At 38.9% G+C, this 18,485-nt stretch overlaps 1 protein-coding gene and 1 pseudogene across 1 annotated transcript; both read right to left on the reverse strand.

Annotated features, from left to right (window-relative positions):
• Positions 1-8,310: 8,310 nt before the first annotated feature.
• On the reverse strand, positions 8,311-9,270 carry LOC136066502 (uncharacterized). Its single transcript, XM_065770871.1, has one exon. The coding sequence runs from the start codon at positions 9,268-9,270 to the stop codon at positions 8,311-8,313; it is 960 nt and encodes a 319-aa protein (XP_065626943.1).
• A 5,212-nt stretch (positions 9,271-14,482) lies between these two features.
• On the reverse strand, positions 14,483-18,239 carry LOC136066514 (bifunctional UDP-glucose 4-epimerase and UDP-xylose 4-epimerase 1-like; annotated as a pseudogene).
• Positions 18,240-18,485: the final 246 nt, after the last annotated feature.

Genomic DNA, 18,485 nt, shown 5'->3' on the forward strand with positions numbered 1-18,485 from the left:
ACCCAATATAATGGTAAATAATCATATTTTGGCTCTAAGTTACACAAGATGAAAAAAATATATGAAATTGCTTGTAGGGTCAGTTTTTGCGGCCCATGCCTAAGGAAGTATGGATTAGGAGCCCACCGAGCCCAAAACAATAAATTTTGTAGAGAGTGGGTGAAAGGGCTAGGCTAATAATGAAAATAACAGTATTAAACGGCAACCCAATGGGAGGATTTGAATTAATGTGTTCTTGGACTAATATGAGTGCTCTGTCCGAAGAGGTGCTTTTCATTGATAATCTCGGATTACAATTCCTGGAGCTACAATAATCAAATACCTCTATTTCCTTTTCGCCTCCCCCTCTCTTTTCTCCCTTTTCCTTTATATAGCGCTGCCTCCTTACATCTCCTCCGTCCACTTGTTCATCATCCAGGCACCCATTTGAGTGCAAGTCTCATCACCCCACTTTTAGCCGTATGTGAGTGGCGGTAGCTGAGAAAGCACTGTTCAGGGGTCTTATCCACATAAATGCGGCCAGGAAGGTAGGTGCAGTGCATTAAATGTGGTGGTTGAAGTATGCCTCCTTGACATTTCTCTGTTCCCGTTATCTTCATGTGTGTCCTAGGTTCCTCTCCCTCTAGACACTTGTCCAACAGATCATTTGAACCTCCCGTGCTCGTGTTGGGTCAAACCTCTTCGGATCCGAGGATGTTGGACTACTCGGGCACATGATTACCTCCTCGGATGGCACACGTGCTCGTCTCAAGCCATTCCCTTGACGTGGGCCTCTGACCGAAGGTCACTCCTCCTCGGACGAAGAGTGTTCCTCATTCAGGGCCTTGGGCCCAATAAGTTGGGTTGGGTTTTTCTCCCCCCACATTACTTATTGCAAATGCCTTACTGTGTGTTTAGTATGGTCAAAATATAGTATATTTGCATGATTTGGTTTATTGACTTATCAGAGAAAGTTTTTTAAAGATTCTTTTTGTTTTTTTATATAGTTATTTTAAATTTTACTTGATGAAATGGTCACACACGAATCTAAACTTTTAAAAAAATAAATCAAATAATTCATGAATCAATCATGATTTTTTTAAGGTAATAATTCATGTTTTTTATTTATAAGTTGATGATCCTGGAAAATCAGTGGGTTGAAAATCTTTGGGCTTCGACAATCTTAAAGGTTAAGTCCTGAAAAACCAAATTTAATCAGAGAAAAGACCAGTGGAGGCTGGTCTATGGTCCTCCGATGATGAAGTTAGTGTGGCTGGAATAGAGAGAAAAATATTTCTAAGACTTTCTTCTTCTTCTGTAAAAGAAATCCGAATCCCTCACCTCTACGTAGAGAAGCGTTTATATAGTGCACATGGAACGGTTATTTGCTCTGATAAACGTTCCTATTGTCTAGGAATTCACCAAAGTCGGAGGTAACTTCCATGGAAGTTACTTTATCTGGACCGGTGCTTTATCACGAACAAAGGAGGTTTCGGTTCATAGGTAAGATCCAAGTTTAAGTTCAAAATATTTGGCTCGTCCGTCCTTGATTAAGGACGGACGTGCCTTGGCCTAAACTATGCTTGCCTCGTCCATCCTTTGGTACGGACGAGCCTTGTCCGTGCCCAATTTATGACAAACGAGGCTTGATGGGTACGGACGAGGTAATTTTGTTGCACCCTTCCTTCGTTCTTTTTCTTAGGACGGACCATATGGACAACTTTGGAGGTCACATTTTATAGCATCATCAGTTGCCCCCTTGTCCATGGGTTGTCCAAAGAGATGTAAGACGTGTGTTGGGTTGCAGATTGGTGTGCCACGTGTCATGAATTCGTCGGTGAAAAAATCTCGTCGATTGATCTAACCGAGGAGTATGCCACGTGTCTCTTGCTGATTTGGTTACGTCGCTTCAGATGCCTGAGTTTGTTCCCTATAAATAGTGGAATACCTCCGGTACCCTCTTCATTTCTGAAATTCCTCCCCTTGTCCTTCCTCGTCCTAGATACTCGTCTAGAAGCTTCTCGCGTCTACAGCTTTCCTTCATCCTAGATACAGGTATTTCTCTTTTTCTCGTCCTTAGTTTTCCTGTTAAGATGGTTGACATTGTACTTTCCTCGTCTAGCGATAGTGTAGATAAGGCTATAGATGAGTATAATGATGAGAGTAGCTATGGCAGTTCTAGTAGTAATAGTGATAGTAGTGGGGGAAATACCACGGACGAGGAGTATGTCTCTGGCGTCCCTGGGCTTCCTATAGAGGTTATACAGGAACAGCTTAGGAAGGCCTCAGGGTCTCAAGCTGGTACCTCGTCCACTGCCCCTCGTTCTGGTCCTTTGGACGAGGAGGAGGTCACTGTTTATAGTTGTGCAATAGATATCCCTTCTAGGACGGACGAGCAGAGACTAAAAAACCTTAGGGAGTGGTACCAAATCCCAGACGAGTTTAACCCTAGGTTGTCCGTCCGATGAGAATGGTGTTGCAACCCTCACTTTGGGATTGGCGTCTATGAGGCTTACCTCTTGGGGGGTTTAAGATTCCCTTTAAACGCCTTTTCTAGGGAGTTGTTGATTAGGTTAGGTTTAGGAATATGCCAATTCAACCCAAATGCATGGAGACTAATCATCTCAATGCAAATTTTATGGGGTGAAGTTTTTGGAAATGACCGTCCTCTTACTGTGGACGAGTTTCTTTATTGTTACAAACCTTCAGAGATACATCAATCCCCTGGCTTCCATCAATTCACAGCCAGGGGTAAAGATTGTAGGTTGATTAAGTCCCTGGCCTTGTCTGACAGAAAATGGAAGACGAAATTTTTCTTCGTCTCCGGCTTCTGGGTTGGGAATCCTGTAGACGTTTGCCGGGACTCGTTTGGTCGTTATACCGGGGACATAAAAGACCTTCGTCCTGAGGGTAAGTTGCTCCCCTTTTTCCTTTGATTTTTCCCTTTACTTCTTTTAATATTAACGATTAATTAAAAGAAATTTACTTCTTTCATTTCAGCTGTTGAACATCCGTCTTTAAGCAAATTTTTCCGTGACCGCGTCCACAGGGCTCATCTTCACGCGGATAGGGACTTCCATTCTTTGGTCTCATTTAGACGGCTTGCCAAGTGGGGGTTGGGCCCTAATCCATCTGACGAAGCAATTGCTCACGAAGTCACAGTAAGAAGAAGTAAGTCTTAAGTTCCAAACGTCCTTGCACATTGCTTACTTTGTTTTAATTCGAAAGGTATTTTTACCTCTTCTTCTTTTTTTTTTTTTTTTTTNAAAGTTCCCTAGCGTAGACTTTAGCTCCATTCTATTTAACCTGAATGCTGCTGCCACTAGTTCTCTCGTTCAGACTGGCTCTGACGACATCAATGTTGAAGACGATACTACAACCTTGCCTCCTCAGGACGCCTCCAATGTTGCTCCCTCTACTTAAATATTTTTAATGTATTTTTATTTGGTCTATTTTGTGACCTTATGTAATTTCAATACATTCACCTCGTCCAAGGTTTTAGGACAAGGTTTTAAACAATCATCTTAGTTTATTTAGCAAGGGTTTTTTTGGACGTAGGATATCCACCCTTGACTTAATGAATATTATTTTCCTGTTGCATATGTATGGACGAGTTTTTTATTTATTTTGTTTACTTGACTTCGTCCATCTTTTACATATATATTCGTCTACCATTTTCATTAGAATTTCAAATGTAGTTCATCTATGTGAAATGGTAACAATCAACATTACTGGTCCAAGGACCTGTTGAGAAATGATAAGAACCAGCATTCCTCGTCCATGGACTTGGCTGATTTTTATGCTTAATAAAGTCTTAAGGCCTTTTCATTTTACTCGTCCATGGACTAGATTGTTTTAACAAAGGCCTTAACAGGATTGAAATACAGCCATACATTTCTTTCGTCCATGGCTTAATATGCACTCGTCTATGTATTTTCTCACCCATGAATGAGACATGTATTGTTCTTTACTTCGTCCATAGTATGGACGAGTATGTTTTGGGCTTTATCGCAATTAGCTTTAAGCACTGGCTTTGCTTCATCCTCTGATTTAGACGAGCATGCCTTGATGTTTTTCCCTTAGGAAAGCTTGTCATTGTATCTCTGCATTCAGAGAATTGTCTCATCTCATGTTTTCCAAACTTTTCAGGGGTAAACTCAAACAAATGTAGTATGGGAATCAGTGAATTACACAACATTATGTACATTCCATGAATATCGTTCATAACATAAGTATTGTTCATAGACGAGGCAGGCACTTTAGAGGCCAATGCCTTTATTTAAACACAAACTGTAACGTCGTCCATAAATTTAACATAATAATGAAGCCACACCAAACAATATAATAATAATAATAATAAAGTTTTTAATTGTTGAGCTTGTCCAAAGTCATGCTCTCCCAAGCTGGCATTCTACTGATAGTACTTCCTCAAGTGCTCCACATTTCAAGGATGCTCCAACTTCCTCCCATCAAGGGCTTCTAAGTAATAGGATCCTTGTCTTTTGCAGTTGACGACTTTGTAGGGGCCTTCCCAATTTGGTCCCAACTTCCCATGGGCTGGGTTCTTTGTTGCTAAGGAAACCCTTTTTAGGACGAGGTCCCCTATGTTGAATCGCCTTGACTTTACCATTGTGTCATACTGCCTAGCCATAAGATTTTTATACCTTGCCATCCTTTGCTCAGCGTCCGTCCTTACCTCGTCTATTAAATCGAGGTTCAAACGTAGTTGTTCCTCATTAGCTTCGTCCTGGTAGGTTGTCACCCTATGATTGGCCACGTGCACTTCCGCGGGTATAACTGCTTCAGTTCCATATGCTAGCTTAAAAGGAGTTTCTCCCGTAGGAGTTCTCATTATCGTTCTATATGCCCACAGAACGCCTGGAAGCTCATCTGGCCATACTCCCTTAGCCCCCTAAAGCCGAGTCTTGATTATTTTCAACAAGGATCGGTTTGCAACTTCTGCCTGGCCATTAGCTTGTGGGTGGGCTGGTGAGGAGTAGTGATTTTGAATTCCAAAGTGTATGCAAAAATCTTTGAAAATTGCATTGTCAAATTGTCGTCCGTTGTCCGATACCAGCACCTTGAGTACTCCAAATCTGCACACAATATTTTCCCACACGAAGTTCTTAACATTTTGCTGTGTGATGTTGGCCAAGGGTTCTGCTTCTACCCACTTGGTAAAATAATCAATACCAACCACAAGGAATTTCATTTGCCTTATACCCAGTGGAAATGGACCCAGAATGTCCAGTCCCCATTACGCAAAAGGCCACGGGGCCGTCATTGGAGTCAAATACTCTGATGGTTGCCTGGGGACATTGCTAAACCTTTGGCATTGATCGCAGACTTTGACGTAAGCCTTAGCGTCAACTTGCATATTTGGCCAATAATATCTCGCACGGACGACTTTGTGGACGAGCGACCTGGCGCCTGAGTGATTGCCACATGCTCCTTCATGAATTTCTCTCAATATGTAGTTTGCTTCGTCTGGGGCCAAACACCTGAGATAAGGCTAGGAAAAACCTCTTCGGTAGAGAATCTCGTCCATAAGAACGTACTTGGCCGCCCTTGCCCTCAACTTTCTAGCTTCATCTTTTTCTTCCGGGAGTCGTCCGTCTTTTAAGTACGACACAATTGGAACCATCCAATTTGCTCTATTTTCCACCTGTTGTACTTCTGGGATGTCTATACTCGGCATATACTGAATTTCGTCAAACTTGTCTACGGCTTCGCTCGATGAGGCTTCTTTCGCCAAGGCATTAGCTTCCATGTTCTCCTCCCTTGGGACTTGAACGAAGCTAACTTCTTCAAACTTCTTTATAAGGCGCATCACTCTGTTTAGATACTTCCTCATTCGTTCTTCTTTAGCCTCAAACATTCCATTCACTTGGCCTATGATCAACTGAGAATCTCCCAAGACGAGGAGTGACTTCGCTTCTACAGATTTGGCCAATTCCAGTCCTTTGAGAAGAGTTTCGTACTCAACTTCATTATTAGTTGTCTGGTACTGCAAACGAACTTTGTGCTTTAGTTTATCCCCCTCTGGAGATTGCAAAACCACACCTATTCCGCCTGCGTGCAGTGTTGACGAGCCATCCACATGGACGATCCACTTCTTGCTGTTTTCCACTTCACCTTCATCATCACAACTTAAGGTAAACTCAGCAATGAAATCTGCTAGAGCTTGAGCTTTTATCGCATGCCTTGGTTGGTACTTTATGGCAAACTCACTGAGCTCAACGGCCCATTGGATCAAACGTCCGACAGCCTCTAACTTGTTCATTGCCCTCTTGAGTGGGTGATCTGTCATGACGTTAATAACATGAGCTTGAAAATAATGCCTTAGTTTTCTGGAGGTTGTTATCAACGCAAAAGCCAATTTCTCCATTAACGGGTACCGTCCCCTGCTCCCTTCAATGCTTTGCTGGTATAGTACACAGGCCTTTGTACCTTGCCCTCTTCCCTCACTAGCGCTGAACTCACTGCGTGTGGGGTGACTGCCAAATATAAGTACAATTCTTCTCCGTGCACAGACGGGCTCAATAACGGGGTTTTGGTGAGATATATCTTCAAATCTTCAAAAGCTTTCTGACACTCGTCGGTCCATTCAAATGCTTTTTTAAGAACCTTAAAAAATGGCAAACATTTGTCAGTAGCTTTAGAAACAAACCTGTTGAGGGCGGCAACTCGTCCGGTGAGGGATTGAACTTCTTTAACATTGCTCGGAGGCTTCATATCCAATATTGCTTGAATTTTATCAGGGTTGGCTTCGATTCCTCTGTAGGAAACCATAAATCCTAGGAATTCCCCTGATGATACTCCAAAAGCACATTTGTTAGGGTTCAACTTCATATGATACTGCCTCAGTGTGTCAAATGTTTCCTGCAAATCGACCAAATGCCTCTCCTCGTCCTGAGTTTTCACTAACATATCATCTATGTATACTTCCATATTCCGCCCGATCTGTGGACGAATCATGTGATTGACCAGTCGTTGGTATGTTGCTCCAGCATTCTTTAAACCGAAAGGCATTACTTCATAACAAAACAGTCCCTGACTAATGATAAAGGACATCTTCTCTTGGTCTGCTTCATCCATCCTAATTTGATTATAACCAGAGAAAGCATCCAGGAAACTAAGCAACTTATGGCCTGCGGTGGAATCTACCAACTGATCAATACGCGGCAACGGGTAACTGTCCTTGGGACAAGCCTTGTTTAAGTCAGTGAAATCAATGCATATTCTCCATTTGCCGTTTGCTTTCTTGACCATGACCACGTTGGCTAACCAGTCAGGATAGTATATCTCTCGAATGAACTTCGCCTTAATTAACTTCTGAACTTCCTCCTTAACAGCATTATCTCTCTCAGGGGCGAACACCCTCTTCTTTTGTCGCACTGGCTTGGAGGAAGGGCATACACTCAGACGGTGGGTTATGACATTAGGATCTATACCTGGCATGTCTTCGTGACTCCAAGCAAACACATCTCTATTTCTCTTTAAAAAACAAATGAGGTCCTTCTTAATCTTCGCTTCCAGATCTGCCCCTACCCTGGTACACCTTTCAAGGTTATTTTCATCTAAGGGAACATCTTCCAACGCTTCTATAGGTTCTGCCACGACTTTCTTCTCTTCAATATTCATTGCTTGAATTTGCTCGTCCGTAGCCAGCATGGCTAGGTAACACTCCCTTGATGCTAATTGATCTCCCTGTACGTGGCTTATCCCATGTTCTATCGGAAACTTGACTGACAGGTGGTAGGTAGAAGTAACTGCCTTCCACCTGTTTAGGGTTGGCCTTCCAATTATTGCATTGTAAGATGACGAGCAATCTACTACTAAGAAATTCACATTGGTAGTCAACTGCCGTGGATATGCTCCTACCACCACTGGTAATGTAACAGTGCCTACAGGCTGTACCTTTATTCCTCTAAAACCTACTAGAGGTGAGTGCACTGGACGGAGCTGATCTCGTCCGATCCTCATCTGCTGAAAGGCTGGGTAATACAGAATGTCCGCTGAACTTCCGTTGTCTATTAACACTCTTCTAGTTGTGTAATCAGCAATGAGTAGGGCGATGACAATAGCGTCATCATGTGGATGATGGATTCTCTCAGCTTCCTCGTCCATGAAATTAATCGGTTGTTCGTCCGTGGACTTCGCTCTTGGCGATCGTCCTGAAAGTTGGACGCTTTGCACTTCCTTCAAGTACGCTTTCTTCGTCTTGGATGACCGTTCTGCTAAACTTCCCCCAATGATAACTTTTATCTCGCCCAGTGGTGGTCGTGATGACTCCTCTACTTTCCCTTTTAACTTCTCATCCTTGTGATCTCATCCAAGGAAATTTCTCAACTTCCCTTGCCTTATGAGATTCTCAATCTGCTGCTTCAGATCAAAGCACTCATCTGTGTCATGGTCGTGGTCTTTATGAAAACGACAGTACTTGTTCCTGTTGCGCTTGTTGGGATCTCCCTTCAATTTCTCTGGCCACTTCAGGGAAGGCTCGTCCTTGACTTGCATAAGGACCTGTTCAAGTGGCATGTTCAATGGGGTATATTGCTGGTTGCGGGCTGATGGTCCCGTCTTCTTATCCCAGTCTCTTCTGTCATCCGTCCGACCCTTCTTTGGACGAGGGCCATGTTCTGGGTGGCGATTTGCCTCCATCTTCTCTGTCCTCTTTCTTTTCTTAGCTATAATTGCATCTTCCGCGTTCATGAAGTTTTGAGCTGAATGGACGAGCTCCGCCATGGTTTGTGGCTCTTGCTCATAAAGTTTGTGGATGAACAAATCTGAATGGACTCCGTTGTGGAAGGCTGCTAACAGCAATTTGTCGTCCATCTCGTCTACTGTCAAGGCTTCCCTATTGAATCGGGTGATAAATGATCGCAAACTCTCATTTTTCCCTTGTTCTATTGTTAACAGACTGGAAGTAGAACGTCTGTGTCGCTGACCCCCTATGAAGTTATTGACAAACAACTTGCTTAATTCTTCAAAAGAACTTACTGAATTTGGGGGTAATTTGCTGAACCATACTCTAGCTGGACCCTTGAGAGTGGTAGGGAAGGCTCTACACATTATTTCATCCGGAATTCCTTGAAGATGCATAGTGGTCTTGAAGGTGGCAATGTGGTCAAAAGGATCTCGATTCCCATCGTATGAATCTAAAGAAGGCATTTTAAACTTCGGTGGCAGGGGATGGCCATTGATGGAAGCCGTAAAGGGAGAGTCAGTTCTATGAACCAAATCCTCTACTAGGTTCGCCCTCCTCATATTCTCCTTCATTTCGTCCATGGCCTTCTTCATCTGATCCAACTCCTTCTTCAAGTCGGGTACCCTTCGCGAAGTGGTATCCCTTGACTGACTCCCATGTTGAAAGTTCTCTCTACCCTCTTGACTTTGAGTTTGCCCTTCTTCTTCATGCTCTCGATGTGTCTGCCTTCTTAGATTAACCTCTCTCCGTAGGTCCTGATTCTAGCGAGTTAACTCCGCCATCGCGGTCGCCATAGAGTGCATATGTTGGACAGACGGGGCCTGCATATTCGGTGCAGATTGGCGATCGCGATAAGGATTACTCGATGCGTCTCTACTCTGTTGAGGGCTTGGGCTAGTTGCCATTGATCTAGTCCGAACCATTTCAACCCTTCGCGAGAGAAAGAAATCGCAGAACTAAACAAGTTCAAGAGCGACAAATATTCCTTTCCCACAGACGGCGCCAACTGATGATCCTAGAAAATCAGTGGGTTGAAAATCTTCGGACTTCGACAATCTTGAAGGTTAAGTCCTGAAAAACCAAATTTAATCAGAGAAAAGACCGGTGGAGGCCGGTCTATAGTCCTCTGATGATGAAGTTAGTGTGGCTGGAATAGAGAGAAAAATATTTCTAAGACTTTCTTCTTCTTCTGTAAAAGAAATCCGAATCCCTCACCTCTACGTAGAGAAGCGTTTATATAGTGCACATGGAACAGTTATTTGCTCTGATAACCGTTCCTATTGTCGAGGAATTCACCAAAGTCAGAGGTAACTTCCATAACTTCCATGGAAGTTACTTTATCTGGACCGGTGCTTTATCACGAACAAAGGAGGTTTCGGTTCATAGGTAAGATCCAAGTTTAAGTTCAAAATATTTGGCTCGTCCGTCCTTAATTAAGGACGGACGTGCCTTGGCCTGAACTATGCTTGCCTCGTCCGTCCTTTGTCCGTCCCCAATTTATGACAGACGAGGCTTGATGGGTACGAACGAGGTAATTTTGTTGCACCCTTCCTTCGTTCTTTTTCTTAGGACGGACCATATGGACAACTTTGGAGGTCACATTTTATAGCATCATCATAAGTAAATGGTAATGGATGTGATATGAGATTTGAACCACAGATATGAAACACCACAAAAGATATCATTACTATGAATTATCACTTGAACTCCAATAATTCATGAAATTTAAGTTATACTAAACACACACATATTAAAATGATAATACATAATTATTAACCATAGGGGCATGCATGGTTGATCTAAATCTTATTGTTTATATGTAGAGATTAATTAACAATTTGATGTAAATTTAAAAAAAACATTTATTGGATGTAATTATATGGGCTACACATTTATTGTAATAATGTAATATCCTAATATCTTCTAAATCTCCTCAAACTCAACGCGGAGGCTTGACTAAAACTTGGGCTTGGAAGAAAAGTCTTTAACGTAAGTAAGGTCTTTAATGTCTATTGAATGAATTGAGAACCACCATGAAATGCTTGAAAAAGAATATCGCTGTCAAAAAAAAAAAAACTGTGAAGTGTATTATGCAGATGAAAGACTTTGTCTCGCTGGAGACACGTAGGAAGTCTTAAGAAGTGTTTGGAATGCTGCTTCGGCGGAGAAAAACACCCGAGAAAGGCGCTTGAATACAAAGACTCAGCAGTGACAATGATAGAAATAGCTCTGTATGGATAGTCTTCAACATGGGTACCGTGTGAAGCAATGCCCTATATGGACAATGGCAAAGTCATGATTTGACTTGAGTGGGGTCCTAATTTATGCATGACACATATTTATGCACATGTATGTATGTGTATATATATATATATATGTGTATATATATATATATATATAGAGAGAGAGAGAGAGAGAGAGAGAGAGAGAGTATTCGAGACCAATTTGAAAAACTAAACCATTCAATTGAATATTAAGTGACATTTTAATGTAAGAATAAGAAACCCTCACAAAAAGATAACATGTTCATTATATCGTGTTTATTCTATTAGGATTCTTTTATCATATGAATTATCCGTTTTAAATTTTTCTAAGTCAAAATTCTACTTACAAATTGAGAGTTTTTTTTTAGTACTTAGAAAAATGCCAAGTGCTACGAATGAAGAATTGTTACTATGATAATTTATGTGCTTGAAACTTTTGAATTTAGCTTGAAAACAACATCGTGCTATGGAGTTTTATTATGCAATTATCTCATTACTTTATTTTTTATACACAAATTTTAAAGAATGAAATTAATTATTATGAAAAACAAATTAATAATATGACTTGACCTGATAGCCTATATCTATTATGAAAAGCCCTTAATATATGTCTTTATTATAAGAATGGTATATTACAATGAACCTAGTGTATGGTAATAACATAAATAATAATTTTATTTAAAATTTGTTGGTAATAGAATTTTAGTTGGATTAACATTTGAAATATTTTGAAAATTAGGTTGTCCAATTTTACCTAAAAATAACTATAAAAAATTAAACTAAATAAATAAAATTTATTTCAACTTGTTTGAAATATTGGTAATAGAATTTTAGTTAGATTAGCATTTTAAATTATTAAAACTCAAAATATAATTGCTTGCTATTTTAGTGATATAGTTTATTCTCAATTAAGTTATCTCGTTTGAGTGTCAAGGTGGTGTTTTTCATGAGTTTGGAGACCTGCTTTGGTATTTAAAATTTGGATAGCATATGAATGATGAACTGTTGGGGATAGTCATCGCAGTGGCATGGTTTATGTGGTTTAATAGGAATGCAGTGAGACAAGGTAAAACACAACGGTAAGCTGCTGGAATTTTTTTGAAGGCTAAGTACTTACTGGAGGAGTTTCAAATGGCTAACTTCAAGCTGGTTTGCCATGAAACATCGATACAGTGCAATGGATATCCCCAGCCCAATCTTGGTGTAAGATTAATACTGATGGGACGACTTTTGTTAACACACAGTCTGCAGGAATTGGGGTTATTATTCAGGACTACAAAGGGCAAGTAGAGGCAGCTCTAAGCAAGAACTTACCATTCCACTAAGTCCTATGGAGATTGAAGGCAAAAGCATTGGAGGAAGGGGTTCTTTTTGCTTGGGATGTAGGGGTACGAGATGTGTTGTTTGAAGGGTAAAATTCCATCATACATTTGTTAATGGCTAAAATAATTTTCCTGTGAGAAGGAATGTCTTTTAGTATCCACAAGTATGCCATTTTAAATATTTACTCTTTACACTATCTCTTTTTAATTCTCTTGGCAGATATGACAAATTTCAGAAGTTTGGAGATTTTAGATATGAGCGGTAATATGTTCACTGGAATTCTTTCTCCATATATTGGGACACTATCTTCTCTCAAGGCTATATCATTATCTCAAAATAAACTCCACGGGAATTTACATGCTATAGGTAAGACTCTACTATGAAATCTGGCATTTAGACTTTGTTAATGTTACCTGTACTTATCTGACATAGATTAGGAGTGTAAAAACTAAAAACAAATGAAGAAGAATAACTGAAATATAATTATTCATGTTAGGTTTTATTGGCACATTCCATGACAATGTAATCTTGTTTGAATATGTAATGTGTCACCAAGAGTTCAAAATTACAAGTCCAAAATGTAGTTCAAAAAAGACACCTGTTTGATTGATGATTTATCAATCAAACAAGTGTCTTTGATAGCCATTTGATCGTAGCTTGACCGATTAAAAGAAGATTCTCGAAACTTCCTTGATAGCAACTCGATCGATTGAAAATCTTGAAACACGGATTTTGACATGTTTTAGTTGAGTTAGTGCTACCTTGTTTTTCATGCCTAACCCACGAAAATATATAAGATACTTAGTGACGTGCTACAAAAGTGAAAACCTATACCAAGATCGAAATCATCAACCCGTGAGTCGAAAGACTTAAGATAATTATCATCTGCTGTGTTGCTACTAACATGGTGTGGATCAAGAGTTGAAGCCACAAAGCCATCTTAGGGTGTTGCATTGGGGATTTTACCAAATCAAAGCGTAACAATGACAGAACAAAATGAACACATCAGGTAAATAGAAATTAATGATTGACTTGGAGGTACAATTGAATGTTTTCCTTAGACAATATTTGTCCCCATATGCAAGTTGCTAAAGGGTTTCTACAAACTTTTCCCTAGAATACAACCAAGTTTATTGGTTCTACAAATAGCAATTTTGGAGAATGCTCACAAGATTTCTTGTGTTTCTTTGTAACTTACTATTTTGGAGAATAGCCACAAAATACCAAGTCATATTTTCAAGTGAACATTAACCTCTATTTATACCCATAGGGTTATAACCATTCAAAAGGTACGTATGGAGAGTTACGATGTCTCAAAAAACCATTTACAAGATTTAAAACCTTTCCCAATGTTCAGAATGGTTATCACAATTCTTCAAAAAACAGTTTTTACGAGGCTTGATTGATCGAGTGGAATCGAGCATCAATCGAAGGCTCTTTTTGATCGATTGAACAGGAATCAAGCATCAATCGAGTTAGGCAGAAACTTCAAATCATTTTTCTTGATCAATTCAATCGATCGAACAAAAGCTTCGACCAATTGAACATCCTGAAACTTGAATTTTCACAAATAAAATTCCAAATCTCGAAATTCAATTTTATTCATTTTACAAATGAATAGTCTCAAACCTTATATCATTATTACAACCTATCCTTGTATATTCCTTTATATACAACATGTTACAAATATAAAATCTTCAAGGTTTTATGCAACCCCTGTAGTGTTTTTATCTTTCAAGGTTCTCCATCGATTTTTCGCTTCGTCACCATATTGTTGAATTTATCATGAATTACTTTTTACATAGGGTGACATGCTTGCTTGGGGTGATTAACCTATGATAATCTTTTGTTAGTTGGCTTAAATAGTTTAATCTACTGGTTGATAATCCAAGGGGTCGAAACATATTCTTTCCAATTACTATTCTGGCCAGTAAACTAATTGATTGTCTTGTTGATTTTTACATTGGCACATAATTAGGATGGACACTATTAATGTTATTGCTTTTGACAGATTTGGGTATGCTGAAGAAACTTGAAGAGTTAGATCTTTCTGACAATCATTTTGAATGGATCCTCCCTCCATGCCTAAGTCGTTTGACATCTCTTAGGTTATTAGATCTATCTAAGAATCAATTCAGTGGAAATTTGTCTTCATCTGTGATAGCCAACTTGACATCCCTTGAGTACATTGATCTTAGNAAAAAAAAAAAAAAAAAAAAAAACCCAATTCCTGAGCTTTACCCAATTCCGTTTAATCTAAAGTTGGATTAAAATTTTTAAAAATTCTTCAATGAGGAACACACCTTAAGTTGTCCTCAACCGGAAAAGAATACTAAATCCAATGGAAAAGCCCGCTAAAGAAATATTTCAACATAAGAGTTTCAGTCTTGTTGAGGATCTATAGACTACTCCAATGTTTTGGGACTAAGGCTTTATATCAACAGTCAAAATCTGTTTTACTATTGCTAACTCATATGACCTTACAACTTTTTCTCAAGATGTACCAACAAATTGAAATTGGTCCATCTTATCACTCACAATGTGTTCAAGGTGACATTATGTTATAAAAAAAAATGATTTTATCAATCAATAGCAAATCATGTGCCTTCACTTGTCTCTATTGCGATATCAATCTCCATCTTGCTTGTGAGTTGTAAGGAAGAAAGATACCCACTGTTTTACCCATTTATCGCTGTGCAGACTGTCATTTTGTTGCCGAACTTAAATGCATCATCTTTCAGGCAACCTGATATATATAGAATCTTATTTTTATTTTTGAAGACCCAAAATTTAAAACCATAACCTACTAGCTACTAGCGAAGATCTTTTTATTTCAAAATTGAAATCACCCTGAGACTTGAGTTGCATTGGATAAACACAGCTTCTTAATGCCATGTGTTTGTAAAATATGGCTAAAACAAGATTTTCATAGAAATCCCATGATAAAAGCATGAGTGTGTTAACTAAATGCCTGATAAACAACAGGTGACAGAAAATTCATTGACATACAAATTCGTATGCAAGGAAGAATGATCACCAATATCCTCTTTAGTAAAAAGCTTCCGAAGAGCAACAATGTGACCATCAGTTAAGTCCATGACATGGATGTAGTCTCGGACCTGTTTAACACAAAAACATTTGATATTTTGTAAGTGCAAAAAAGTTGTCAATTTAATCAAATTTTATGTAATGACAGAAAGTCAAATACTACTGCCATGGTTATAAAGGATTATAAGTGGAATACAAAACTAGACATAGTCTGTGTCAAAAAGGTCAATGAGATGGGACTAACGGATATTACTGAAACTAGGGAAATTCCTATCAACTACTACTCAAAAATATTTACACAAAAAAGAACATACCGTACTACCATCCTGCGTGAGATAATCATGACCATACACATTAAGCTCAAGCAATCTGCCAACAGCTACTTGCTGTATTTATAGCATGAGATTGTTTGGGATGCCTTTTGGATCTTCACCAATTCTACCACTCTCATGAGCCCCAACAGGATTGAAGTAACTGAGTCATATAATTTTCCAATCTGGCTCTGCCTTCTGAATATCTCGAGCAATTTCTTCAAGGAAAAGCTATAAATATAGAATATATTAAAAGTCAGGAAAGAAAAGAAACTGCACTCCTATGAACACAAGAAACAGCAAGTGGGATTATCCAACTTCAAAGACGGATCCTATATGTGGTATGCCCAAAATAAACATTACTAAGCCCCCAGTGATACATACCTTGGTCCTCCCATAAGGATTCATAGCTTTCAATTCGAAATCCTCAACACAGGGCATTTTTTCAGGTTGACCACAAACTGTTGCAGAAGATGAGAAAGCCATCTATTTGGCCACAGGATAACATTACTTGTGTCAGTAGTGGGTAGAGCATGCCAACATGTGATGTAATCGATAAAAAAAAATGGTTCACATTCTAAGACTAAACAATTCTCTGTTAAAGATTCAACTGGAACTTGAATGCTATAACTACTTTCGACAAACAAATAATTAGACATTTTTTTTATGATTTGATATTTACAATGGTGGGTGATTTACAAGGCCCGTGGCGACAAAAGAATTAGACATTGAACATAAAAGCTTCAATTTAGCAGTAAGACACCAAAAACAACAATATTGCTTCCACAAATATACAGCTATATATACAAATCATAGTTTATGCAATTATGATTTGAAAAGAAATATACTGGAATCAAATATTTTGCAAAATCAAATATGACTAAAATGAATGTTTAATGCATAACTGAACAGCCAAAAATTCTTTAAGACATAGATTATTGTTGATTCACTTCCAAACCATTTGTTACAAGCGCAAGATTCTAAAACAAAATCAAATGAGTTCAAGAAATTAAATTGTGGACGTTTTTGCAATCATATTTTGCCATAACCTCATAAAGATTAATAGTGCCAATCAAATTGTTATCAAAATAACGGCGAGGGTTTGCAACACTCTCCCCAACAGCTTTTAGGCCAGCAAAATGGATCAAAGCATCAAATCTGTCTCAAACAAAGCCAATGGCACACAATTAAGCCAAATCTGAAAAAGTCTATGATTCTGTCTGTTTCCGCAGAAAATAGTTAACAGTAAAATTGAATGAAAACAGTGGAAAATCATAGCACTGCTAATGTAATTGAAATTAAACATACTGTATTTGATAAAAGAGCTTCTCCAAGTCCTTATTCCTAAGATCAACCTGCAATCAAACCAACACGTAATGTAACCAAAAGCCAAAAACCTCAAAACGCCGCCATTTGGTTGCCAAGAAACTGTTAAAAAAAAAAAAATTTAAAAATACAAATCCCCTGAAAATTAAAACCAGCTTTGCTCAAGATATTCAAGAATCTCTAATTTCTAACCTTCTTTTCCCTCATTTTCTCGGTAACCAAACAAAACAGAAATTCACATACACGCACAAAAAATTGAATACCAGGTGGAATTCAAGATTCTTAGAACGCTTAGGGCCGAACAAATCACGAACCCTATCAACAGCTTCGGTGACGGAATTATCAAGATTGTCGATGATCGAAACCCTAAAGCCATCATTGATAAGCTGAACCACAGTGTGAGAGTCAATGAAACCGGCTCCTTCGGTAACCAGAATAGTCTTTTCCGAGAAAGTCATTTTCAACTCGAACTATAAAGCACAGGTAGTTCAGATAATATGTTCAAACCTCATACATCCAACCCATACTTTAGATTCCAAAGGACAGGTATGTAATTCCATTTCCAAAGTATCCAAACCCTAGCCCCAAATTATATTATTGGCGAGGAAGAGAAATATTAATGGAGAGAATGAGAGAGAGAAAACAAGAGAGAATACCAAAAATTCTTTGCAAAGTTCTACTAGGTAATTTCCAAATTCAATTTTTTTTTCTCGGGAAACAAACAGAGAGAGAGAAAGACCTGTAATCGGACAGAGGGGCGGAGGAGAGGGCTCTAACTATCAACGGCTAGTCGTCGTAGAGATAGGATCGCAGACCACCACGCCTCAACCTATCGTCGGAGATGAGATGAGCTCCGAGAGAGAGAGAGAATTTTCTAAGAGTTCTCATTTAGTTTGGAGGATGGTTGAACAAAATGAAAATGGGTTTTCTAAGAGAGTGAGCAAAGACTTTATTCGAAAATTGGTTTTTTGAATTTTTTGAATTCTGAGTTCGTGAGAGAGAGAGAGACTTTATTCCGAGGTTTGAGTTAGAATTCCGTTGAAGAATGTAAAAATTTGGAGGAAACAATTACGCGGGATTTTAGTATTTTAGTTTATTTCAAGGGTTTTAATGACCATTGAAAGAAGATTAGTCAAGTTTTACTTAGTGCGCCAGTTTTTAGCATTTGTTTCAACCATTTTCAGTGAACCCTTGGAAAAAATAGGTTGAAACAAGTCATGTTTTTTGTAATGGTTGAAGCCACAGAGCCCTCTCAGTTTGTTGTTACAAATACAAAATCTTCAAGGTTTTACGCAACCCCTGTAGCGTTTTTATCTTTCAAGGTTCTCCATCGGTTTTTCACTTTGTCACCATTTTGCTGAATTTATCATGAATTACTTTTTACATATGGTGACATGCTTGCTTGGGGTGATTTACCTATGATAATCTTGTCTACAAAATTTTGTTAATTGGCTTAAATAGTTTAATCTACTGGTTTATAATCCAAGGGGTCAAAACATATTCTTTCCAATTACTATTCTGGCC

The sequence above is a fragment of the Quercus suber genome, unplaced genomic scaffold (genome assembly GCF_002906115.3).
Source record: "Quercus suber isolate HL8 unplaced genomic scaffold, Cork oak 2.0 scaffold_37, whole genome shotgun sequence".
Lineage (NCBI taxonomy): Eukaryota > Viridiplantae > Streptophyta > Magnoliopsida > Fagales > Fagaceae > Quercus > Quercus suber.

Coding starts and splice junctions, on each gene's coding strand:
- LOC136066502 (XM_065770871.1), bottom strand. CDS start 9,270: ATGGACGAAATGAAGGAGAATATGAGGAGGGCGAACCTAGTAGAGGAT.